The sequence below is a fragment of the Caretta caretta genome, chromosome 4, assembly GCF_965140235.1.
Source record: "Caretta caretta isolate rCarCar2 chromosome 4, rCarCar1.hap1, whole genome shotgun sequence".
In the NCBI taxonomy this organism is placed as follows: Eukaryota; Metazoa; Chordata; order Testudines; family Cheloniidae; genus Caretta; species Caretta caretta.
Window position 1 is genome coordinate 50,680,241 of NC_134209.1, and position 26,344 is coordinate 50,706,584.

Sequence of the window (26,344 nt, forward strand, 5' to 3'; positions counted from 1 at the left end):
CCACGTTTCCTTCTTCTTCTTCTTCTTCTTTTTTTTGGGGGGTGGGGGGAAAGGACCACCCATGACAATACACAACCCTGTTAACTCATGTTGGATCCCCATACACACAGGCATTTTATCATACATTAATTTCTATAATTTCAGAAGGTCATCCACAATTCCAAAGTGGTACAGAAAAGACCTCCAATTCGTCACTTCCCATTCATAACCTCCTTCATTTGAGAGACAGAAATAGTTTAGGAATATCTAAAGTTTGCTAGGCATGGAGGAAGTAAATGTGGGAGGAAAGCGTTAGGCCTCCCAAAAATATTGGCAAATCTCAACTGTAAGCATTTCCTCCAATATAGAAGGCACATTTAAAATGGAGACAGCACAAACCATCGGTTTTATCTTCCTTCTGTGAAACCAAAGGAGAGAAAGTGCTCTGAGAAAAGGAAACTTTAACTCAAAGTTATTTCCAGGTCTTAATATACATACTGGAGCTGAGTAATAGATGCAGTTGAAGGGTGTGAATATCATGTCCTGTTGATCACTCCAAGTAGCTGACAGTAGTGAAAAATTGAGAATAATTCAGAAAACAGGATTAGCAATTAGTATATTAACACATGCTAGAGAGGCAGCCACATGGATGACTATGATGTACAATGTGGTCAGAAGGAGGTTATGCAGGAAGTCACATTATGTATTTTTTTACCAAGTGTGTCCCTGGGATGAAAGAATTCAACTATTTTTTAAAAAAATGAAATTCAGTCTTCACCAGTTTTGCTGGTTCTCTCTCTTTTAACATGTGCCTTCCCCTCAGCTTGGGCAGGGAAATTCTTCTGGTTTGTTTAATTCTCTGTACTTCCTATGGTCGTGTTTCATTTTCTGGTTCTCAAGCCCTAGCACAGACTGTTGTGCTGGAGTTTCCATCATGGCAGGGAAATGTGTTTTAATTCAAGAAGAAAACTATTTTCACTGAAATTAAAAAAGAAAAATCACTTGAAGAAACCATGAAAACGTTCTTGTGCATATGAATGTGGTTAGAGTCTCTCAAGTCTTCCTGTACTTTTATAAGAAATCTGAGATTTTAAATTTTTGAAAGACACTCTGCAAAGCAGAGGAAGCAGGCTTCCCAAAGCCCCCAGATTGTCATGGGCTATGCTCCCCATTCTCCCATGACTTTCCAGGGGTGTTGGGCATTGTTATTCCACACCAGGGTGAAATCCCAGGGGAAGATGTTGCGGGGTACTGAACACAACTAAACAAAACTGCAAACGCAGTATATGAATGAAAGCATGCTTTTGGTCGCTCTAACTATGTGAAGCTTCACACCCCCAACACCCATTGTTCCAGCCAGGGGCGGGCCTGGAAGGGTGGCTGTAATGGAACCACGCTGATAGGGACCAGAAGGCAGGTCTGACAAAGCCCTAGAAGTGATGCAGACACTCAGGCGCTTTGTGTGGAAAGATTTTGTGTTCTGTGCAGAAGCCATCAGGTCATCTATTTCTATGATGAAAGCAGGGCAAACTATTTCCTCCTGCCTGCTAGTGAGACGATAATGGTGAGCGTAAATGGGGATGTATTAGTGGTGTTTTCCTCCTTTTTTATCCACCTGTGGTTGGCTTTCCCACAGGAAGACCTAAAGTCATAGATGATGGATTTATCAAACAATATAGATCAAATAAGAGATCAAATGGCTCTTAAGTAGATTAAAAGATTCTTCCACATAGCACAGCTTAAAGACAAGGGATGGACTGATTGTCAGGAGCTTCTCCTCTGCACTCTAGGGGTAATGAAGAAGTTAGACTTTGAGGAAGAGTTTGTATGGCTCCCAGGTGAAATATGACCCGGTCAAGGCCCCTCTCCAGCCACTCCCCATAATTGAGGTTCCATGTTGCTGTGGATATTCTCGGTCCTTTCCCTAAGAAGACACCCAGAGGAAAACTGTACATACTGACTTGTTTGGCTGCAAGGCCAGGGCCGGCGCCACCTCTGGCCGCAAGTTTCCTAAAGATGTGTTCAGCTCTTGAGGATCTAATCCTCCCAGAAGAAATGTAACATTTTCATGCTGGGACGTTCTGTACCTCCGCCACTCAGGCAGTGCAGCTCCCCCTCCCACTCTTAGAGCTGTAACTAAGTACCACATGTATATATTTGTTATAAGATTGCATTGGCCAGGAAACATCACTTTATATTGCACAGGCTACGTTGTACACGGACATTGTACATAAGATCCTATTTCCTTTTGCCAAGATGTAACCACCTTATGTAAAATTGAGCAGAATGCTTAAAACAGTTCAGGCACATTATGTGAGGAAAATATACACACTGAAAATGCGTTGTGGTTAGAGAAGTATTTCCCAGGCCTATCTCCTTCAGTCCTGCATCTCAAGCTAGAAGACACTCTAGACTGGCTGTAAGCTGTACAAAGGGAGACTGTCTCTACAATGTAAATAGGTGAAGTGGTCTAAGACATACTTGCTTTTCTTGGGCAAGACCTCATAAGATCAGATGACATGTCCTTCAATTTTGCTCACTTTTGCTGTGTAAAAGAATGAAAGCTGGCACCTCCTAGGGCAGGAAACCTCCCAAACACTTTAGAAACTAATCAACCACTATATTAAGTCACATGTGCTGCCTTACCCTCTGTTTATATACAAAACCAGAATACAAGCAGAATAGCTGTATGGTGCCGAGAGCAGGGTGTGTGCTGGGAAGTCTCTGTGCCCCTCGGACTCTGTCGTGCCTTTCTTTGCAACAGAATGGAGGGCTGCAGGTGGAGGCACTAGACAGGTCTGTGCTGCTGTAGGTGACAACCAGTGTATGAGGTGTATAGGAACCCCATTTGGCTCTACCACTGGAGCACCAGTGCAGCTATTCCACGCCAACCCAGCAGGCTAAGGGGCAAAACAGTCCACCTAAAGCCATATTTTTGAGCTTTGTTGAGAGGTGGCACCATTTGGCCCCATGTATTCTGTGTTTCTTGCCTCATTTTCGTGCTAAGGATATTTGCATACCATAATCTTCCCCTTTCTGTGACCTCCTAACTTCCACAGCAAGTTGTTTCTAAGATCATAAGCAGTGGTGATATGTGGTAGATAAGCAGCAGCAGATGAACTGAAGATGTACTTTATTGCATTCGATAACGTGCCACACAGAACTGGAGTTATATTACAGAATTGGTGGTATGTTACACTAGAATACAAACAAGTAGCATCATGGTTTTTCTACATTTCCCACACTTGGATGACCAGCTGAGGGGGGAAATTGCTCTAATGAAAACACTAGAGATTAGCATATAAAGTGTAGATACTTTATTTTGACAGAATGGGCAAGAAAAATATTGGCCCAGCCAAAGGATAGAAGCAACTTGATGTAACCTCTCTTCAAGCAGGCCATTTTAACTCTTCACTTTTACATACTGTCTTCAGAGGCTTTCTGTAAACTCCCCATCAGTAATGACTAACCTGGGAAAAGCATACGATAGAAAAAGCAGATGAAGATCATCCAAATAGACTGTTGTTGCCAGGTCTGTTGGCATCTATAGGAAACCAAGAAAGTCAGCAAGGCCAGGGCCAGCGCCGACTCTTTTCATGAAGAAAAAAAGAAAAAAATCCCATTTTTAGACCCACTCAGGAGATATAGCTACTTTATAACCGGACCTGGAAGAAGCACACCGACTGATTTTTGGATCTCTTTTTGATTCTTAACCATGGAGCAAATTCAGATCCCACCTGTCGAAAAACACAGAAAGCGAGATACATATTTTTCCTGTGGTGGTTTCTTTTCACAATTTTTGGGGTCTTTTTTCTTCATGTTCATCCCTGTCTATTTATACAAGGCACCCAGTTTACTATTCCACCATTTTTGTTCTGGGGAGGATGTTTTCTCCATTCTACTAGACACTGTTATGTTTGTTGTCCTGCCACCATCATAAAAACTGATTCACAAAGCTGGAGGTTTTATAAAATGCCAAACGCTGTGGGGCTGTCCAGTCCATAAATACCTTTTAGAAAATAACAGATCTTCCAATGAGGTCTAAATAATTATCTTCTATATTTCCCTTACTCCTACTGTTCATCTAACAACTATGGCACCGCAACAAAATTCATGGCTGATTTCCCACATCATTTCCCCTCCTTTTCCTCTCTCTTGGTCTGCGTTAAGCTTGCCTGTACTTTTCCTTTTATGGACAGCTTCATCTCCCTGTGAAACCAAAACGGTGCTAGATAACCAGTAAGGGCCATCAACTAAACCCCTTTAATCCTAATTTCCCTTGAGGGTCTTTCCAACCTTGGGGAGCTTTTTGGCTAAAAGACGAGCTCATCTTGGCCTATATTTGTCTGAACTTCTGACAACGTGGCAACCCTTCAGCACAACTCCTTTCACAAAAGAACAATTTCATATCTAGTGGGATGATTGTTTTCAATTACTTGACTGTGTATTCATGCTGGTGATGGTCAAATGCACAGATAATTGCAGCATGGATGCAACTGACATTTGCAAAATAATAAAATGTTAAACTATCTTCTCTGTTGAAATGTTATGACTTTCAAAAATATATACTAACCATCCAAGTCAGAATGCATCAATTCTCCCCATGTATAAATCTGTGTGGTATAAATCTGCTCCTTGAACATCTGTCAGATACTTCTTTGTATAATGTCCGAAAAAATGGAAGTGCACTGATATGATACACAGGATCACAACACAGACTGATCTAAATAGACAAGACAGAGGTGCTACAGTTGTTACCTAAACACAAGGTAAAGAACCTCCACAGGCTATGGCAAAGGTGATTCCAAGTCACAGGAACCATGTTTTTCATGCTTATACTCACAGAGTAAAACATACTCTTCAGTCTAGATCTGTTTTCATTTCAGGTCAAGAAAAAACATCAAAGAAAGGCCTTAACCCTAAGAGGCACTAAGTGCTTCCTGCAAGGTACTGAGCACCCTGAACTCCCACTGAACTAGTGGGTGCTCAGCACTTCTCAGAATTGGGCCCAAAGACTGAACAAAGAGAAATTTTCCATGACAGAGAAAACACAGTGACTGCAACATGCTGCATCTTAAGGACAAGAAGGCAGCTGCATTAGGCAGGGAGAAAATCTACTTTTAAAAGTGTAGTATTTAGAAAACAGCCTTTAATTTACATTGCTATGTGTAGAAAGAATTGTTAGACATCAAAGGCAAGATTCTGCCACCCCTACTCACACTGAGTAAAACCTTACTTTACTAACACTGATTTCAATGGGGCTTGCTTGTGGGGAATTGTACCAGTCAACATAAGGGTGGCAGAATCTGCAACAACATGAGAACAATGGGCCAGATCCTCAGTTTATGGAATGCAGCATGGCACCATTGGCTGGCCCAATCTCATTAGAAGAAAACAGATAACCCAGAGTAGACATCAGTTACGGGATTGGTGTAAGAGGGTCAGAGCCAGAGCCTGACAATAAAATTCATATATATATGGAGGGAGAGAGAGAGAGAGAGAGAGAGAGAGATCAACACTCAGAGATCATCCAGAGCTCTAAGATAATAATAGAGAGCCCCTGACTAAGCCAGCCCTGATTACAGAATGGGCCCCACCTGAGAGAAATTAGGTGATTCCAGGTTTAACTACTGAGTGGGCCCAGCTGAGGAAGGGCTGGAGGAAAGAGAATGCAGGGAGTCAAAAGGCGTCTGCAGGGTCTTGAGTAAACACCCAAAGAGCAGATGGGGAGACCTAGAAGGGAAGTAAAGAGGTGAGGAAGGAAATGTTGTAGGGAAAACTGTACTGTGGGTAGAAGATTTGATTTAGCTGTGCAGTACAGGGCTCTGGGCTGTAACCCAGAATTGAGGTTGGGACTGGATTCCCCTACCAGCCCCAAGGAAGTGGCGTACAAGGGTAGGTGAGCCCAGCGAGGGGGCTGCAGGCTGAATGTGACCGGGCTGAAGAAGAGCTGTGGAGAGGGTGGAAGCTTTTGATCTCTGTTAAGAGAGTTTTGAACTTTAATTTGGGTAGCTGACCCTGGAAGGAATGGGCTAAAGACTGTGCCCTGGCTGGAAGGATATGAGTTCTCCAAAAGAAACCACCACCGCCCCAGAGTGAATGTTGACAAGGGCTGTTACCCCACAAGGACATTGTGATGCCATGCCTGGCCATGAGGAAGTGCAGAGTAGTGAGTAAACCTTGTTACAATGCTTTTTCTTGCATTACTTTAACTGCAGCATGTCTGAAATGACTACATTTCTGTAGTTTTGCTTGTCCACTCTCTCTTTTCCTACACTTCATGGCAAGCACTGTATCTCAGCCCTAGTCTACATCCAGCTGATGATAGCACCTTTGGCAAACATCAAATGACTGACTGTCCTTGGCCACTTTTATATTGCGTGAGTATATGTGCTGCCAGACCCCTATCTGCAGAAGTGATTCTTTCCGCAGCAAATTAACATGAAGTGATTTACTTTGTCCATATTGGATACAAGGTTAAGGGGGTGAGGGAATCACTTCAGGTTGTACTTGCTTTTGAAATCTTTACTTCCATATTCCATAAGGTCTTTGGAAGACATTTCATACAAAATGAAATCACAGATTGCCTACTTGAAACTTCTTTTTTGGATGGGATAAGTATTGCTGGTAAGTCATATAAATAATTGAGCTGCTAAGACTTGAATTTACTTAGCTCCTGGCCTAGCCTAAACTTGGTTGTGGGTTTTTGTTTTTGTTCTACATAGATTGGGCTGCCTTGGAACAATAAATAAACTCCAAACTAGAAAAGGCACATTCTGTGCATTAAGGGCTGGCTTCCTCTTTCCTTTACTTTCACTGAGCAGTACTTTCATTCCATGGGCTAGGACCTCAAAGCAAATCCTGCAGTGGGGAGACGCTGCAGTGAATTGAACATGGCCGAATAACCTGTTGCTAAGGTGATGCTGTCAGGAGTTGTTCCAACACCCTGGACCAGTTGAAGTTTCTTCTCGATTGGGCTGATTGAGGAAGTAGAGTGGAAGGTGAAACCCTGGCTGCAGCAATACATGCTTTTATCTGGGATGGGCAGAGGGGCTGTTTCCTGCTTCTGTTGTGCATAGCTGGAAGTATAAAACAAATCTGTTTCTTTTCCAGTTTTCCCCTCTCTTTAACATAGACATGATAACTTGTTGTAGGGAGTTCGGACAACTCACCATGATGGTGTCCCTTCTTGGCATGCACTATTTTATTTATAAAAATGGATATTATTATTCCTGACCTTCTGGGAAGGATTAATGGACAGGCAGTGGATACTGAAGAGGTGGAGCCACTATTTCAAAGCCAGTCAATAAATTACCTATCTGCTTTAGAAGTAGGTTTTAGTTTCCTGTTTGAGTGCTAGCTAACAGATCTTTTAGGGCCAAACTTTGGCATTTGCAGAAAGTCTTATGCAAATCCAGAAAGGACATGTAACTGACCAATTTGCCATGCAAATAAATCTATCTACAAATGTTGAGGAAGCCTTTAAGGAGGCCTGTTCAACATTTGGCCTGGAGAGTCAGACACGAAAGGTAGAAATATAGAAGTTGTTCCACTTATTTGTAGCAGATTGCTTCTCTAATGTCCATATGTACGTGTGCCTTTATGATGACAGTTAAGGGACTGGGTGAATTTATTTTTAAATTGCAAAATCTGTTGGAAAAAGGGATGGTGTCCTAGCCTCTGTTAGCCCAAAGCTGGGAATGGGCGATGGGGTGGATCATGTGATTACCCATTTTCTTCATACCCTCTGAAACACCTGGGATTGACCACTGTCGGAAGACAGGGTATTGGGCTAGATGGACCTTTGTCTGACCCACTATGGCCATTCTTGTGTTGAATAAGTTTTCATAAAGGTGTGTTCAGCTATTGAGGATCTAATTGCTCGCTTTCCGGTGGCTGCCAGGCCAGCGGTGGACCGGCCCCCCGGTGGCCGCCTTTTTAGTTTGCATTAGGATTAGGAATCTTTGAATCCCTGTCTGAAATGAAATCAACATCTCAAAGTCTGTATTCAAATACGTTAACCAGGTTTAAAATGTAATATAATGAAGTGACTTCAAACAGTTCAGCATGGGGAGAGAGCAATTTAATTAGGGCAATATTATTTATTTTTTTTGACTGAGTTGCTGGGAAATTGCAGCCATAAACGCTAACATAATTTTTGTTTAGTTTTGAAGTTATTTGCAAGTAGCAGGAAGTATGAAATGAGTTTCCACCCATAGGTGAAACTTTCAAGCAGAAGTAAGTATCTTTTCTTCACCTCTCTGTGGATGTTTGTGTCACCTTCAAGTCTGCAGCACCATTTATCTTTCTCATGTTCCTAATGTGTGTGTTTCCCATAAACCTTATTTTAAAGCAAGGCAAAAGTGTGCTCGTAGGGCCTCGCTCCTGTCAGTTATAGAGGAAGCAGAACTCAAAGCTTTCTGGGATGTCTCAGCACTGGGAATGGGCAAAAAACTTAAGGCAAAATAATTGGTCACAATTTCACCAATCCCTCCCAATTTGGATTTTCAAATGCTAATCAGCTTTGTATACAAACCTCCTCAACCAATCCCTGACCCACACGCCTCATATGTTTTGGCTTCTCTACCACTTCTGCCTTGTAAGACAAATCACCAACAGCACTGTGGCTCTCTTGTTTGTCCCATAGTATGTACATCACACCTGTGACAAACAGCAGGAAAACATCTAAGATGTATTGCTCTTCAGATTCCAGTCAGACACATATATGCCATGTACCAAAACCTACCTAACTTGTCAACTGGTAGAAGAGTTATGTGGGGAGGGTGGACAGAAGATTTCCTTGAGCTTCTAGAAATAGGGTAAGGGCTAAAGAGAGGATCAGTTGGATCTGCTGAGCCCCATATTAAAAGGCAGAGAGGAGTTGCAGCAGCAGAAGGATCATTGATAATAAATAATTGAGCTGCTAAGACTTGAATTTACTTAGCTCCTGGCCTAGCCTAAACTTGGTTGTGGAAACAGACTAGGTGATCAGTGGGAATTTAAATGCCCTCTAGTAGCAGGAGAGTGAAATAGATTGAGTGGCAGGTGGAAGAAGGGATATATGGAGCAGCAGGGAGGGAAGAGTATCCTGAACTTCTGGAAGTAGGGTGAGGGCTAGAGGGAGGATCCTTAGGATCCAGGCCTGGCAGATGGATTTGGGCCCTGATACAACAGTAAATTAATAAACAGAGTGCACACAACTGATTTCTGCTGGGACAAAATCAAGGAAAGAAATGCACCCTGGTTCATACCACTTTAGGTTATAAGACCTGAGAGAATGGGGACAAGCAGAGGCAAGGAATCCTGGACAATGAGTAAGTCACAGGCCTGGGACTTGAGATCTGGCTTCAATTCCCTGTTCCATCACAGACTTCCTGTGTGACCACAGGCAAGTTACATATTCTCTGTGCCTCAGTTCCCCATCTGTAAAAGATGAGGAGAATAATACTTCATTATCTCAAGGGGTGGTTGTGAGGATAAATCCCTAAACACTAATGGGATGCTCAATTTCTGTGGGGATAGATGCCATAGTACTAACTAGCAATGTGATTCTGACTCAATCAACTCATATGAGCACACTGCTGACTTAAACAGAGGTTGTGGGAGGGGGAGAAAGAAATAGTGCTCCAGTTTTGGTGATCTTGGCCCAATATAGTCTAAATCCACCACTGCAAGATGGAGGGTGATCTATATAAATTGATTCTGTTAAACTTTCTAAAAATCATTCAGATTTTTGGATATTTAGCTGAACCTTTAAAATTTAAAACCATCTCTCCACAGGACTGTTTTAGATCAGCAGGCAAGGGAAAACAAACAGACTTAGAAGACATAGTTAGGGGAACCTGAGACAGAAAACAGTTTTATTGGACAGGGTAGGACAGTATTGCTCAGGAGACCAAGGACAATTTTATGGGTGATGGGCAGGGTTATACTTTGAGGATAAGCCATAGTACCCAAACCCTCTCCAGAAACAATACATGACAATCGAAAGGGAAAAAATCAACTCAGTTGTAAACAAGTTGAGGTTGCCAGTGCCTGGAATAATTAGCCACCTCCCAGATGAAAGTGCTAACTGGCTCTACCTCTATCTATATCTTTTCCCTTCTAATATCATATGGTTGCCTTCCAGAGTAAATCCTAGAGGGTCAAATTTCAGCTGGAGGTGTTGTGCAGCCAACAGTTAAAGTACTGTATCCTTATTGGTAGTGCAGTAGTACCAAGATGCCATAAGTAGGTTGGGCCCCCTTGTGGTGGGTGCTGTACAAACATATGATAAATCATAAACAAAACCTTTTAAAACCTAGACCTCGGAAACTATCATTTCCACTTGGTTCAAGCAGAAAAGGTGATTCTTTCAGTCCTACTTGGGGCCCTGCTGGGAAGCATCACCGAGATGGCAGCTATCACTGAGCATATGTCTCCACTGCAAAAAACAGTGTGTTCTTACCCTAATGAAATACAAATTATTTTTGCTGTTTATTGTAAAAACCTCTGGATCTCGGCTACACCAAGCTCTGAAGTTATCCAAAAATATCTGGAGGTAGCAGAAATGCCCAAGATAAACAAAACTGATAAATAACAGAAGAAGAAATCTTAGACTGTAGCAAGTATGAAAAGTGGTAAAGCTCTAGGACCTGATAGCTTTCCAGCTGAATTTTACAAGGTATTTAAGAGGGTCCCTTGAGAGGTACCTCTCAAATGCTATTCAGTTAGAGGTATTTCTACAACTCATTAAAGAAGTTGCAGTGACTGTTCTTGCTGAAGTTGGAAAAGACATTATCTTGTTGGGCAGCTCTCATAGGCCCATATCATTGTTGAACCATGACTAGGGCTGCAGATTTGTCACAGCATTTTTAGTCAAATTACAGAGCAGTCACAGTACATTTAGTAAAATGTTGTGATTTATTTTGATAAAAATACTATGACAAATAAAGGCAGCTGGGGGGGGGAGGGGATGAAGAACGCCCGCCCTACAGCAGTGTCTCCTGTCCCATGGGGTTGCAGCTCCACTCACTCATATTTGGCCCTGCTGCCTCCCCATCATGATGGCAGGCTGACTGGACCAAACCTAAGTGGCATTGTGACCATGTGCACTGATTTGCAACACCCAGCCCAGGGACATGCCCAGCCCCACAGGACAGAAGCAGCTGCTGCAGGGTGAGTTTATTAAAATCATGGACACAAACACATAATGGACAAACAGGAAAATCACAGTATCCATAACATGTCTTCCCACCAAGACAAACCTGCAGCCCTTATCATGAAAAAGATTTTAGCAAAAAACTAGTGAGCCAATGGCAACTCTCATCTTATAAATCCAATTTGATCTGGATTTATTAAGGATAGACAGATCTCTCCAAATATTATTGGACTACGTGGAATCATCCATAATGCCAGACCGATAAAACAAATTCCTCTCTTTTTGACTTGATGCACAAAGCCTCTGATAGAATACAGTGAAACTTTTGTTTCTAATCCTACCCTATATGGACATTGGTCCCCAGTTCTGTAAATGGATAACTGCTCTTTACACAAAAGCAGCTGTATGAGTTAATGGACTTAAATCTCCCATTTGAACTACACGGAGGGACTAGGCAGGGATGTCCACTCTCTCTACTTCTTGCACTGGCCCCAGAACTTTTTGCCCAGAGGATAAGGGACAGTGAATCTGTATCGGAATAAAACTTGCAGGAGCACATCAAAAAATAGCTTTATATACAAATGATGTAATATTTTTATCTAAACCAAATATTTCCCTAAAATTAGTTTCTTAAAAAAATCCATAACTTTGGGAAAGCATCTGGATTTAAAGGAAAATATGCCAAATCTGAAATGCTAGGTATAAATTTACCAGACTTTGAAAAGTCACTCCTCCAGGAAAAAAAAAAAAAAATACAATTGAGCAGCAAACCCTATAAGATACTTGGGAATTCAAATCTTAAACAACACATAAGGTGCTCTGTAATTTAAATGTCAATCCACTACTTCAGCAAATGTAAAAAAAATCTGGAGTGCTGGAGAAAGTATGCCATTTCTTGACTGAGAAGAACAGTCACAGTCAAAATGTAAGTTTTGCCAAGGTCATTTTTCTGCTTTCAATCTTTCTGTGATCATCCCAGACAAAACCCGAGCACAAATACAGAGGATGGTAGTTGTGGAAAAATTCACATGCCAAATATATACCCAGCAAAATAGACAGAAGACAAAGAGATAAATATTTGGTTACCTTTTATTCAACGTAAAGTATGTTCACATGCAAAAATACCCAGAGCACCTATCCAAGTTTTTTAGCATATTAACATTTGATAGGTTTCAGAGTAACAGCCGTGTTAGTCTGTATTCGCAAAAAGAAAAGGAATACTTGTGGCACCTTAGAGACTAACCAATTTATTTGAGCATAAGCTTTCGTGAGCTACAGCTCACTTCATCGGATGCATACTGTGGAACTGCAGAAGACATTATATACACAGAGACCATGAAACAATACCTCCTCCCACCCCACTCTCCTGCTGGTAACAGCTTATCTAAAGTGATCACTCTCTCCTTACAATGTGTATGATAATCAAGTTGGGCCATTTCCAGCACAAATCCAGGTTTTCTCACCCTCTGCCCCCCCCCCCCCCCCACAAACTCACTCTCCTCTTCTTCCTCAGCTCTTGTCCCCTAATGCCCCTACTCTACTTGCGCTATATTGATGACATCTTCATCATATGGACCCATGGAAAAGAAGCCCTTGAGGAATTCCACCATGATTTCAACAATTTCCATCCCACCATCAACCTCAGCCTGGTCCAGTCCACACATGAGATCCACTTCCTGGACACTATAGTGTTAATAAACGATGGTCACATAAACACCACCCTATACCGGAAACCTACTGACCGTTATTCTTACCTACATGCCTCCAGCTTTCACCCTGACCACACCACACGATCCATCGTCTACAGCCAAGCTCTGCGATACAACCGCATTTGCTCCAACCCCTCAGACAGAGACAAACACCTACAAGATCTCTATCAAGCATTCTTACAACTACAATACCCACCTGCGGAAGTGAAGAAACAGATTGATAGAGCCAGAAGAGTTCCCAGAAGTCACCTACTACAGGACAGGCCTAACAAAGAAAATAACAAATGCCACTAGCCGTCACCTTCAGCCCCCAACTAAAACCCCTCCAACACATTATTAAGGATCTACAACCTATCCTGAAGGATGACCCAACACTCTCACAAATCTTGGGAGACAGGCCAGTCCTTGCCTACAGACAGCCCCCCAACCTGAAGCAAATACTCACCAACAACCACATACCACACAACAGAACCACTAACCCAGGAACCTATCCTTGCAACAAAGCCCGTTGCCAACTGTGCCCACATATCTATTCAGGGGACACCATCACAGGGCCTAATAACATCAGCCACGCTATCAGAGGCTCGTTCACCTGCACACCCCCCAATGTGATATATGCCATCATGTGCCAGCAATGCCCCTCTGCCATGTACATTGGTCAAACTGGACAGTCTCTACGTAAAAGAATAAATGGACACAAATCAGATGTCAAGAATTATAACATTCATAAACCAGTCGGAGAACACTTCAGTCTCTCTGGTCAAGCAATTACAGACATGAAGGTCGCTATCTTAAAACAAAAAAACTTCAAATCCAGACTCCAGCAAGAAACTGCTGAATTGGAATTCATTTGCAAATTGGATACTATTAATTTAAGCTTAAATAGAGACTGGGAGTGGCTAAGTCATTATGCAAGGTAGCCTATTTCCCCTTGTTTTTTCCTACCTCCTTCCCCCCCCCCAGACGTTCTGGTTAAACTTGGATTTGTGCTGGAAATGTCCCAATTTGATTATCATGCACATTGTAGGGAGAGTGGTCACTTTAGATAAGCTATTACCAGCAAGAGAGTGAGTGAGTTTGTGTGTGTGTGTTTTGGGGGGGGGAGGGGGTGAGAAAACCTGGATTTATGCTGGAAATGGCCCAACTTGATTATCATACACATTGTAAGGAGAGGTTTCAGAGGAACAGCCGTGTTAGTCTGTATTCGCAAAAAGAAAAGGAGTACTTGTGGCACCTTAGAGACTAACCAATTTATTTGAGCATGAGCTTTCGTGAGCTACAGCTCACTTCATCAGGAGAGTAATCACTAAGGAGAGTGATCACTTTAGATAAGCTATTACCAGCAGGAGAGTGGGGTGGGAGGAAGTATTGTTTCATGGTCTCTGTGTATATAATGTCTTCTGCAGTTTCCACAGTATGCATCCGATAAAGTGAGCTGTAGCTCACGAAAGCTTATGCTCAAATAAATTGGTTAGTCTCTAAGGTGCCACAAGTACTCCTTTTCTTTTAACATTTGATAGACATGCCTGGTCTGATAAATGTGTAATCAGAGCTGTCACTTCACTTAATCAAACCCCTAGACGGGACATGTCCTAGGTGCTGTAAGGATGCTTGCTCTGGGCAATGGTGTTGAACAGAGAACTCTGGTGACCACAGTCCTATACAACATGCGGCTGAGTTTGCTGGTTTGGTGCTGCTAATTGGTTTTGCTGGTACAGGCAGTCCTCGACCTTACAACGTTTGCGTTACAATGAATGGCACTTAGGACGCTTCTACGCTGACACCCTGATTCAACTTACGACTATAGGTTTTGAGTTTACGATGCTCGATCCCGCAGTGGAGTAGATTGCGGTTCTGAGTTATGACTTGACACAATTGTAAGGAACAAACTGTGTTGTAAGTCCAAGGACTGCCTGTTTTTATATGGCTTGGATTTACACACCTGTTAGGACGTCCCACATGAACGAATAGCATTAACCACAACAAAGCTGCACTGCCAACGCAGGTTCAAATGGCAGGAAGACCACAGCAGCTCGCATCCAAACCCCCCACCCCTGCTCTGCAGGCTTTGGGGCAAGCGGTGAAGAGGGGCAAAGCAGAACTACTGTAAGGTACCCCCAAGTTCAGCCCAGAAGCTTTCTGCCAGGCAGACTCCTGGGAACCGAGACCCCTGACAGTCCACACAGCCTCCCATGACGCACGCCAGCAGGGTGAGGAAGACTTAGAGTTGCCTGGTGTCTGGTTTTCAACCAGAACGCCTGGTTGAAAAGGGACCCTGTCAGCTATGGTCAGCACTGCTGACTGGGCCATTAAAAATCTGATCGGTGGCACAGCAGGGCTAAGGCAGGCTCCCTGTCTGCCACGGCTAGGTGCTGCTCCTGGAAGCAGTGGCATGTCCCCCAGCTCTGGCTCCTATGTGTAGGAGCAACCAGGGGACTCTGCACACTGCTCCTGCCGCAAGTGCTGGTTCTACAACTCCCATTAGCTGGGAACCATGGCCAAAGGGAGCTGCGGGGGTGGTGCCTGGGGATGGGCAGCGCTCAGAGTCGTCTGGCCATGCCTCCACATAGAAGCTGTAGGAGGGACATGCTGATGCTTCCAGGAGCTGCTTGAGGAAAGTGCTGCCCAGAGCCTGCAGCCCTGTGCCCCTCCCGCATCCCCTGCCCCAGCCCTGATCCCCCTCCCATCTTCCAAACCCCTCAGTCCCAGCCCCACCCTCCTACACCCCAACCCCCTCATCCCTATCTGAACCCCCAGTTGGAGCCCTCACCTGCCCCCCCCCCACTGCAATCCCTGGCCCCAGCCCAGGGCCCTCTCCCACTCTCCAACCCCCCCCCCCAGCTCGAGTCCCCTCCTGCACCCCAAATCCCTCATTCCTGGCCCCTCACCAGAGCTCTTGCCCCCCCTGCACCCCAACCCCCTGCCTCAGCCCAGAACCCCCTCCCACACCCTGAACCTCGTGGCTCCACCCGCCAACACCCCTCATCCATGGCCCTAGCCCCGAGCCCTCAGCCCCTCCTGCATCCCAACCCACAGCCTCAGGGCAGAGCCTCCTCCCGCACCCTGAACTCATTTCTGACCCCACCCCAGAGCATGCACCCCTCCCCGCACCCCACCTCCCTGAGCCAGCCTGGTGAAAATGAGCGAGCGAGCGAGCGAGCGAGCGGGGGGGGGGGCGGGGCCCTCGGAGGACGGGCGGGACAAGGGTGTTTCAGTTTGTGCCAACAAAACGTTGGCGACCCTCGGAAGACTCTGAACTTCCGCTGGCGCCGGGACGCTGCCCCCGCTCACCGGCTCTAGGGGCTTGGATTCCGGCCCCCGCCCCGCCCCGCCCCGCCCCGCCCGAGCAGCTCCCTGTCCCTGCGGCAGCGGCGGCGACGCGGCGACGGGAGGAGTCCAACCCTCGCGCCTGCGCACTCTCTGGCCGCAGCGGCGCCGCTTGATGACGTTTGAGGGGCGCGCGCGGAGGGGGCCCCAGATCGCGAGGCCCCGCCAGCATGAAGGAGACGCCGCTGTCCAACTGCGAGCGGCGCTTCCTGCTGCGCGCCATCGAGGAGCGGAAGGTACGAGACCGAGACCCCCCCACCCCCACCCCCGCTTTCCCCTCCCCCACAGCGCCGCCACCGGCCGGGCCCCCTCCCACGGGAGCGCCGGCGGGCCCCCGTCCCTCCCTGCGGGTCGGACCCGGGGCTGCCCCGCGCGGGTGGTGACTCTGCTCTCGGCTTTGCAGCGCTTGGACGGGCGGCAGAGCTACGACTACAGGAACGTGCGGATCTCCTTCGGCGCCGACTACGGCTGCTGCATCGTGGAGCTGGGGAGGACCAGGTACCGCGGGGAGCCCCCCACCCGTCACTGTGTGGCTCGTGGCGGTACCCCGTGTCTCCCCACAGCCGCCGCGCCCTGGCCCTGCCGGAGCGGCCCCGATTGCCCTCGTGCCCGCGGGGTGCGGATGCAGCGCAGCGGCCTGCAGGAGGACGGTAGCGATGGGGGGAGGGGTTGGCGCTGAGGAAAACAAATAGAGGTTGGGCTCCCTTGAGGTGTTTATAGGTACAGCGTGGAAAGCTGCCGATGAGCGGATCTTTATGTCCAAGCCCTGGATGTTGGCAATTCATTAATTTCCCCCATCCAAGGATCTCAAATTAAGCCTCGCAACACCCTTGGGAAGTAGATGGTATCTCTCTTCTATAGGCTGGGGGAACTGAAGTAGACACAAGTAAATTGTTCGAGCTCCCACAGTGGTAAAATTAGGAATAAACCGCAAGAAATTTGAACTTCTGACCTGTGCTTTAACGTCTAGATCCTGCTTATTCCCTGTTCGTGACTGTCATTTTATCTGTATAACCAAGTCCTATATATGAAGAAGCTGTAATAAACTGGAGATGTGCAGTAAAATTGAAGGTTTCAGAGTAGCAGCCGTGTTAGTCTGTATTTGCAAAAAGAAAAGGAGTACTTGTGGCACCTTAGAGACTAACCAATTTATTTGAGCATAAGCTTTTGTGAGCTACAGCGTCCGATGAAGTGAGCTGTAGCTCACGAAAGCTTATGCTCAAATAAATTGGTTAGTCTCTAAGGTGCCACTAGTACTCCTTTTCTTTTTAGTAAAATTGAAGTGTAAGTTGCTTTAATGTTAAAGTTGTTTTTGTCACCCATACTGAAGTCTTTTGGGGTTTGTGGGGGGGGTTTCTTTTGCAGAGTCCTTGGGCAGGTTTCATGTGAACTTGTTTCCCCAAAGCTAAATCGAGCTACAGAGGGTATACTTTTCTTTAATCTTGAGCTCTCCCCAATGGCTGCACCAGCTTTTGAGCCTGGCAGGTATGTCTCTTCAGTGACTACAGGCAAGGATGGCATAAGGAAAGCTATTCAGTTTCATAGTTTCAGACTTATTAATAACTCACAACTAAAATGTACCCAATCTCTTGTTTTTTCCAGGCAATCTGACCTTTTGGTGAAACTGAATCGACTACTAGAAAGATGCCTAAGAAACTCAAAATGTATAGACACTGAATCTCTCTGTGTTGTTGCTGGTGTAAAGGTGTGAAAAACGCTATGAAATCAAAAGGTCTTTAATACTAGGGGATTAATATGTTGCGTTTAGAGGTCAGTCTGTCTTTGAGGACCAGTAATCTTGATTTTATTTTAAAAGGCCAAGGTTCCAGCTGTCCAAACATAGATGTGTTTAACTTTAAGGTTGTGCATAGTCCCTTTATAGTCAATGGGCTATGTACATGCTAAAGCTAATCATATGCATGAATGTTTACAGCAGCAGTTCTCAAACTGTGGGTTGGGACCCCAAAGTGGGTCACAACCCCATTTTTAATGGGGTCACCAGGGCTGGCTCAGACTTGCTGGGGTCTCAGGCCAGAACCGAAGCTTGAGCCCTACTTCCCAGGGCCGAAGCTGAAGCTTGAGCACCACTGCCCAGGGAGCAAGGCTCAGGTTACAGGTCCCTTGCCTGGGGCTGAAGCCCTTGGGCTTTGGCTTTGGCTTCCTCACCCAGGGCAGTGGGGCTTGGGCTTTGGCATTGGCCCCACCACCTGGGGCGGTGCGGCTCAGGCTTCGGCTGGGGTCGTGTAGTAATTTTCCTTGTCAGAAGAGGGTCGCAGTGCAGTGATGTTTGAGAATCCCTGGTTTACAGGATCAGGGCTGAAATCATACTTCAGTTTTATTTTCTTCATCACAAATTAATAGTGTTGAAAACAGATACTGTCTCTGTTTGGATTTATTCAGTTTTCATCATAATTTTTGATGATCAAGAACTGAATTATACTTACCTTCAACATGAATAGTAAAAAGCTATTTTGAAAAGATGTTGGAAAATTCATACAAGTGACCAGGACTACAGTTTAGTGAATTTTCATGTTGTTTTTCCCCGCTAACCCCCACCCCCTCCCAGGTGTGGCAAATTCGTGTGGACCTGCATTTGTTGAATCATGATGGAAACATTATTGATGCTGCAAGTATAGCAGCAATAGTGGCTTTGTGTCACTTCCGTAGACCAGATGTATCTGTGCAAGGAGAGGAAGTAACTTTGGTGAGTAGGATGAGGTGAAAGTGGTGGGATTATTGAAATTAAAATTTCATTGATTGCTGCTCTATGTAAAATGGATCTTTGTCAACAGAGACAAGTTAAGTTTTAGAGGTAGAGCTACTTAAAATATCAAGGGATAGGAATAGATCCATTTGTTTTTATCAATATGTATAGTATACAGTTACTGATTTTCAATTTGAGAGACTGTAAACATTAAGAAATAAGGATGACCTTTTTAGCACTTTTTTGTACTTCTCAGCCAAACTGGAAGGGGTCAAATGGCACAAAAATGGGTACAGTACAGTTACCTAGATAGGTAATATTAACAGGAAATAACATTTTAAAAAGAGAGAGCGAATCAAGTCATGTTGAATTTTTAGATGATAGGCTTTTCTTACTTTTTGTCTTAGTATTTTCTTTTAAATTATATATGGAATTGGGTAAGTAACAAATTTCCACCTTGACTATTTATATTTTTAGTATACCCCTGAGGAACGTGATCCTGTCCCTTTGAGTATCCATCACATGCCTATCTGTGTCAGTTTTGCCTTTTTCCAGCAAGGGTAAGTTTCTGTTATGGCACTGACTTAAATCATCTACCAGTTTCTGCAGAACTGGAAGAAAAACATACATTTCCATAAATAGCCATGTTAACAAAATGCACTAGTGAACTAACTTTATCTGAAATGAGAAGGTGTGAAGAAGAGGTGTTCCTCTTCATGCTGCAGTGTGTAACATGAAATTTCTGTAGACTTTTCATAAAAATGTACACTTATGAAATCGGTCTCCTTGGGTATACTCATCTCCAAAACCATGAAGCTTGTTTGTGTAATTTGTCTCCTGCCCTTATAGTTTCAGGCAAGCAGGTTACACTTAACTATTGTGTCCTATTCAACAATGGTTTCAGAACCTATTTGTTGGTGGATCCCAGTGAACGAGAGGAACGTGTAATGGATGGCCTCCTAGTGATTGCCATGAATAAACATCGTGAGATTTGTACTATCCAGTCCAGTGGAGGGATTATGCTGTTAAAAGATCAGGTAAATGGCATTTTCTTTGAGTCATTCTCTCTGGTATAAACTTCTTGAAGTATTGTAATATTGAACCGTCTAGTAGTGTTTTGATGTGAGAGAAGAATGGTATCTCTCTGTCTGATTGCATAGAAAACTGGATAGGAAATGTAAACATGACAGTTCTTTGGGGGGATGGTCTAAACTCCAAATGTTTGGTCTCATACTCTGTACTTCTTGAATGGAGTTTAAGGTAATTGGGACAGCAATCTCTTAACATTTCCAAGTGGTATTTATAAGTCTTTCTAAATATAAACGTGTTTCTTGACTATAACAAATAACTTATTGCTGCCAGATTCCAATGCTCCTCTGTTAGTATTTGTGTAGCCGCTAGTCTTGAAATATTTGTCACTTTAATCTGAAATGAAACGAAACTTAATAATATTGGAAGTCTTTTTCATTCTTAAGATGGCACATAGCTCTTTTTTCTAATTATTAATGAATTTGGTAGTTCAGTATAAATCTGTGCATACAATATATAACATATGACAGACTGCTCAGGTTAAACAGTACTAACTAGGCATAAAGCATATTTCCTCTATCAAACAAATTCTTAGCTAAAGGTTTGTGGGGAAGCTTCCATTTGAACTTCCTGACTGAGACATCATTCATAGGTCATTAGCATCTAGCAGTACAAAAAAAAGTACGTTTTCACTTAAATTAAGTATAAAGTTATGTTTATTTTAATTGCATGATAAATTATTGTTCACTACAAACAGGTTCTGAGATGCAGTAAAATAACTGGTGTTAAAGTAGCAGAGATCACAGAGCTAATTCAAAAGGCCTTGGAGAATGACCGGAAAGTTAGGTGAGATTGTTAAAATGCATTGTATTGGAAGTTAATATGTTTGTGGGGTCAGATTATTCTTGTACTGTTTTCCTGTGAGTGGAGTCTCTGAAAGAGAAGCTGTGCAACTGATTGTCTTCAATAAGCGGTGTTATACTCAGACTCAGCTAATAGTTCTGTTTTCTCTGAAGAGATGATTGTATTGACACCCTCAAGCCAATTGTATTTGATGCATGATGCAAAACAACTACCGTGGGAAACCTTGGGGAGGAGGGGAGAGAATAAAGTTGGAAAAAGAAAAGCTTAGTTGTTTAAAGAAGATGGCATGATACTAATAAAACAGCCACAATCAATAAAGGATTGCTGTTCTCAGGTGACTGAGACCACAACTAGGGAAAACTTGGCCTTCTCAGTTCAGTTTTTGTGCCTGATCTCAAACAGGAACAAATTTTCTGTATTGTTTAACTTAACACAGGGGTTCTCAAACTGGGGGTCGGGACCCCTCAGGTCATGAAGTTATTACATAGGGGGGTCGTGAACTCTCAGCCCCTATCGCAAACCCCGCTTTGCCTCCAGCATTTATAATGGTGTTAAGTATATTAAAAAGTGTTTTTAATTTATATGGGGAGGGGGGGTCACACTCAGAGGCTTGCAGTGTGAAAGGGTTCACCAGTACAAAAGTTTGAGAACCACTGACTTAACAGTTTAAACAGCTAACCTGTTTTTTTTAGTGTTGCTGTTGTAAATCTCATCTCTGTATATAACTGAACTCTCTCTAACTTGACTTTTTGAAATGTAAAATGTCTTAAAACATTTTTGTATTTATTTAATAAATAGGAAAGAAGGTGGAAAGTTTGGCTTTGCAGAGTCTATACCAGATCAAAAGATCTCTGCCTTTAAAATGGAAAGAGCTCTTGTTGATACTAAAGATGTGGAAGAGCAAGCTGAAGAAATCATCACCAAGGCTGACTCCCCTTCAGATGTGTATCTTTTCTACTATATCACTTTAGTGAGAAGACAGTGATATCTCACTGTTAAAACTTTCTGAATCACGCAATACATCTTGAGTTTCTCGTTTCTTTGAAGGCTATGACTACATCATGATCATCTATATCTTTTTATTTATAGAAAGTGTATCCCGGTAGAAAGAAAAAGAGTACTTGTGGTACCTTAGAGACTAACCAATTTATTTGAGCATAAGCTTTCGTGAGCTACAGCTCACTTCATCGGATGCATACTGTGGAAAGTGTAGAAGATCTTTTTATACACACAAAGCATGAAAAAATACCCCCACCCCACTCTCCTGCTGGCAATTTCCCATCTAAAGTCATCACTCTCTCCTTACAATGTGTATGATAATCAAGTTGGGCCATTTCCAGCACAAATCCAGGGTTTAACAAGAACGTCGGGGGGCGGTAGGAAAAAACAAGGGGAAATAGGTTACCTTGCGTAATGACTTAGCCACTCCCAGTCTCTATTCAAGCCTAAGTTAATTGTATCCAATTTGTAAATGAATTCCAATTCAGCAGTCTCTTGCTGGAGTCTGGATTTGAAGTTTTTTTGTTGTAATATCGCAACTTTCATGTCTGTGTGCAGCATCACTTGCCCCATAACCTCAGCCGTGCGGAACACAATGCCATCCACAGCTTCAGAAACAACTCTGACATCATAATCAAAAAGGCTGACAAAGGAGGTGGTTTTGTCATCATGAATAGGTCTGAATATGAACAAGAGGCTGCTTGGCAGCTCTCCAACACCACTTTCTACAAGCCATTACCCTCTGATCCCACTGAGAGTTACCAAAAGAAACTACAGCATTTGCTCAAGAAACTCCCTGAAAAAGCACAAGATCAAATCCGCACAGACACACCCCTGGAACCCTGACCTGGGATATTCTATCTACTACCCAAGATCCATAAACCTGGAAATCCTGGGCGCCCTATCATCTCAGGCATTGGCACCCTGACAGCAGGATTGTCTGGCTATGTAGACTCCCTCCTCAGGCCCTACGCTACCAGCACTCCCAGCTACCTTCGAGACACCACTGACTTCCTGAGAAAACTACAATCCATCGGTGATCTTCCTGATAACACCATCCTAGCCACTATGGATGTAGAAGCCCTCTACACCAACATTCCACACAAAGATGGACTACAAGCCGTCAAGAACACTATCCCCGATAATGTCACGGCTAACCTGGTGGCTGAATTTTGTGACTTTGTCCTTACCTATAACTTTTACATTTGGGGACAATGTATACCTTTCAAATCAGCGGCACTGCTATGGGTACCTGCATGGCCCCACAGTATGCCAACATTTTTATGGCTGACTTAGAACAACGCTTCCTCAGCTCTCGTCTCCTAACGCCCCTACTCTACTTGCGCTATATTGATGACATCTTCATCATCTGGACCCATGGAAAAGAAGTCCTTGAGGAATTCCACCATGATTTCAACAATTTCCATCCCACCATCAACCTCAGCCTGGTCCAGTCCACACAAGAGATCCACTTCCTGGACACTACAGTGCTAATAGACGATGGTCACATAAACACCACTCTATACCGGAAACCTACTGACTGCTAGTTCTACCTACGTGCCTCCAGCTTTCACCCTGACCACACCACACGATCCATCGTCTACAGCCAAGCTCTGCGATACAACCGCATTTGCTCCAACCCCTCAGACAGAGACAAACACCTACAAGATCTCTATCAAGCATTCTTACAACTACAATACCCACCTGTGGAAGTGAAGAAACAGATTGATAGAGCCAGAAGAGTTCCCAGAAGTCACCTACTACAGGACAGGCCTAACAAAGAAAATAACAAATGCCACTAGCCGTCACCTTCAGCCCCCAACTAAAACCCCTCCAACACATTATTAAGGATCTACAACCTATCCTGAGGGATGACGCAACACTCTCACAAATCTTGGGAGACAGGCCAGTCCTTGCCCACAGACAGCCCCCCAACCTGAAGCAAATACTCACCAGCAACCACATACCACACAACAGAACCACTAACCCAGGAACCTATCCTTGCAACAAAGCCCGTTGCCAACTGTGCCCACATATCTATTCAGGGGACACCATCACAGGGCCTAATAACATCAGCCACACTATCAGAGGCTCGTTCACCTGCACACCCACCAATGTGATATGTCATCATGTGCCGGCAGTGCCCCTCTGCCATGTACATTGGTCAAACTGGACAGTCTCTACGTAAAAGAATAAATGGACACAAATCAGATGTCAAGAATTATAACATTCATAAACCAGTCGGAGAACACTTCAATCTCTCTGGTCACGTGATTACAGACATGAAAGTTGCGATATTACAACAAAAAAACTTCAAATCCAGACTCCAGTGAGAGACTGCTGAATTGGAATTCATTTGCAAATTGGATACAATTAACTTAGGCTTGAATAGAGACTGGGAGTGGCTAAGTCATTACACAAGGTAACCTATTTCCCCTTGTTTTTTCCTACCCCCCTCTTCCACCAAGATGTTCTTGTTAAACCTTGGATTTGTGCTGGAAATGGCCCACCTTGATTATCATACACATTGTAAGGAAAGTGATCACTTCGGATGGGCAATTGCCAGGGGGAGAGTGGGGTGGGGGGCGGTATTTTTTCATGCTTCGTGTGTATAAAAAGATCTTCTACACTTTCCACAGTATGCATCCGATGAAGTGAGCTGTAGCTCACGAAAGCTTATGCTCAAATAAATTGGTTAGTCTTTAAGGTGCCACAAGTACTCCTTTTCTTTTTGCGAATACAGACTAACACGGCTGTTACTCTGAAACCTATCCCGGTAGAGGAATTCATAGTATAGCATGTTGATCAGGAGTGTGTGGGTTTTCTGCCAGAATCCTTCTCTGCCTCCCTTTTCCATTACTCCTCTAATGCCTCTGAATCCTTCAGCTAAGGAAGGTTCAGTGCAGCTCCATGTGGCATTATTAATTTCTATTCCACGGCTATAGAAAAGGGGAATCACTCAACGGCAACGTGAGGCCCTTCTAGGGGAGATGAGTTCTGCAGCACAGGCAGCAAAAAGATGAACCCAACTAAGTTCTGCCTGGCAATGTGGGGCTCAGCTGTGAAGGTGATCAGTTGTCTCATCCATTGTGCATACGTTAGGCATTTTTACTTTGTCAGCTGTTCAAGAGAACACTGACTTGCCATTTTGCTCAAATGAATTTCTTCACATCACGTGCTCAGCCCTTGGTACCCACTGCAGATTGTTTATGTACTTCAACTTTCCAAATAATTTACCTAGTTCAACATGCTGTGCAATGAGAGTAAAAATAAGAATTCTGGCAATTTACAGATTTTTCTTAATTAGCTCAGTTTTGCCAAACCAGTACTGAGGATGCCTGGGATGGCCCAACTTGGGGAGGGGATAGAGAACTCCTGGGGAGACCTTGAAGAATCTGAGAGAGAGGAGGAAGAGGAAGGTAACAGTGATGATGCTACCACCTCAGAGGGTCAGAAAATGGAAATGGAAGAGAGAAATGTTGTGAGGAATACTAAGAAGGGTTAGTATCTGCTTTAAATGTAATATTACCGAAAACACCGTTCGTGTATTAATTCTGGTGTATTTGAAGCTGTGTCCCCTCCTTAGCAGCAAGAAGGGGAAAACATCATAGGAACTTGCCAGCAGGAAGATGCAGCTGCCAACTGCAAAATGACCACTTTAGAGCTGTTATGGCTTACATCTGCCAAATTTAAATATCCAACCCCAGAAAGACATGCTGGGAGTAGAGGGTGGAGTTTTTACAAGAGGGAAACCCTACACTGGGGAATTAGTAGGGACCAGAAAGTAACAAAGAAAGGTGCTTTTGGGGAAAGGACCTGCTTTGTTTTGTGCCTGTTGCCATTATGTCAGTATCTAATGAAAGCAAAATACCAGACAAACCAATGAGAATGGTCTTCGGGCTCTGTCCTCTACCTACTGTTGAGAGATGTGGCAGAGGCAGCAGGATACTAAACCAAACTCAGCCACTCTTCTAAAAGTGTTCAGTTTATAACAGCTAAAATAAAGTATCAGTTGTTTTAAAGTTATTGTGCTCGAAGGGTGATTCTGGCCCTTGAGTTGCACACTAGAGTGACAAAAACATATCCCCCCTGCGTTAAAATGTCTCTAGGTGTGTAGTAATGATTTATACTCACAGAAATGTGATGTACAAAACAACACTCAGGTTTTACAGTAATATAAATAACAGTTTTCTCTTGTTTGTTTGTAAGGTGATGACACAATTGTACTGTCTGACAGTGAAGAAGAGGAAGTTGTCATTCTGGAACCAGAGGAGAGGCCGAAGAAAACACGGTAACCACAACTATGTAGTTAAAGGGGAAAAAATCTTTAAAACAGCATACTGTGTTGAGACAAGGAATAGTTTCAGCAAGTACGGTATACTTCCTTGTGCCTACGCTTGTCAAGGAAAACATTGCTCTCAGATAATGGGGCCAGATCCTCAGCCTGTTCTTGATTCTTTGCACTGCCTAAGGGAGCCGCCAAGGATTCTCTTAATGTTGGGGAATCTAGGGATAGTGTATTTACTTGTATTACTGTAGTGCCTGAGTCCTTGTCGTGAACCAGGAGCCCATTGTGCTAGCTATTGTACAAAC

At 43.9% G+C, this 26,344-nt stretch overlaps 2 protein-coding genes across 5 annotated transcripts in view; one reads left to right on the forward strand and one right to left on the reverse strand.

Moving 5' to 3' along the window:
• ANXA5 (annexin A5) overlaps positions 1 to 16,143 on the reverse strand; it is an 83,359-nt gene extending 67,216 nt beyond the window's left edge. Inside the window, exon 1 of the mRNA XM_048847180.2 lies at positions 16,120 to 16,143. The gene's annotated coding sequence lies outside the window, so the exon portion shown is untranslated. The remainder of the gene's footprint in view (positions 1 to 16,119) is intronic.
• A 99-nt stretch (positions 16,144 to 16,242) lies between these two features.
• Positions 16,243 to 26,344, forward strand: part of EXOSC9 (exosome component 9) — a 49,716-nt gene continuing 39,614 nt past the window's right edge. For all 4 annotated transcript variants that reach the window (XM_048847177.2, XM_048847176.2, XM_048847175.1 and 1 more), the window contains exons 1-11: positions 16,243 to 16,391; positions 16,559 to 16,653; positions 17,521 to 17,640; positions 17,758 to 17,860; positions 18,722 to 18,859; positions 19,337 to 19,419; positions 19,764 to 19,896; positions 20,646 to 20,734; positions 21,551 to 21,697; positions 25,064 to 25,251; positions 25,961 to 26,042. In XM_048847177.2, the coding sequence (XP_048703134.1) occupies positions 16,326 to 16,391; positions 16,559 to 16,653; positions 17,521 to 17,640; positions 17,758 to 17,860; positions 18,722 to 18,859; positions 19,337 to 19,419; positions 19,764 to 19,896; positions 20,646 to 20,734; positions 21,551 to 21,697; positions 25,064 to 25,251; positions 25,961 to 26,042 (1,244 nt within the window). In that variant the 5' untranslated portion in view covers positions 16,243 to 16,325. The remainder of the gene's footprint in view (positions 16,392 to 16,558; positions 16,654 to 17,520; positions 17,641 to 17,757; positions 17,861 to 18,721; positions 18,860 to 19,336; positions 19,420 to 19,763; positions 19,897 to 20,645; positions 20,735 to 21,550; positions 21,698 to 25,063; positions 25,252 to 25,960; positions 26,043 to 26,344) is intronic.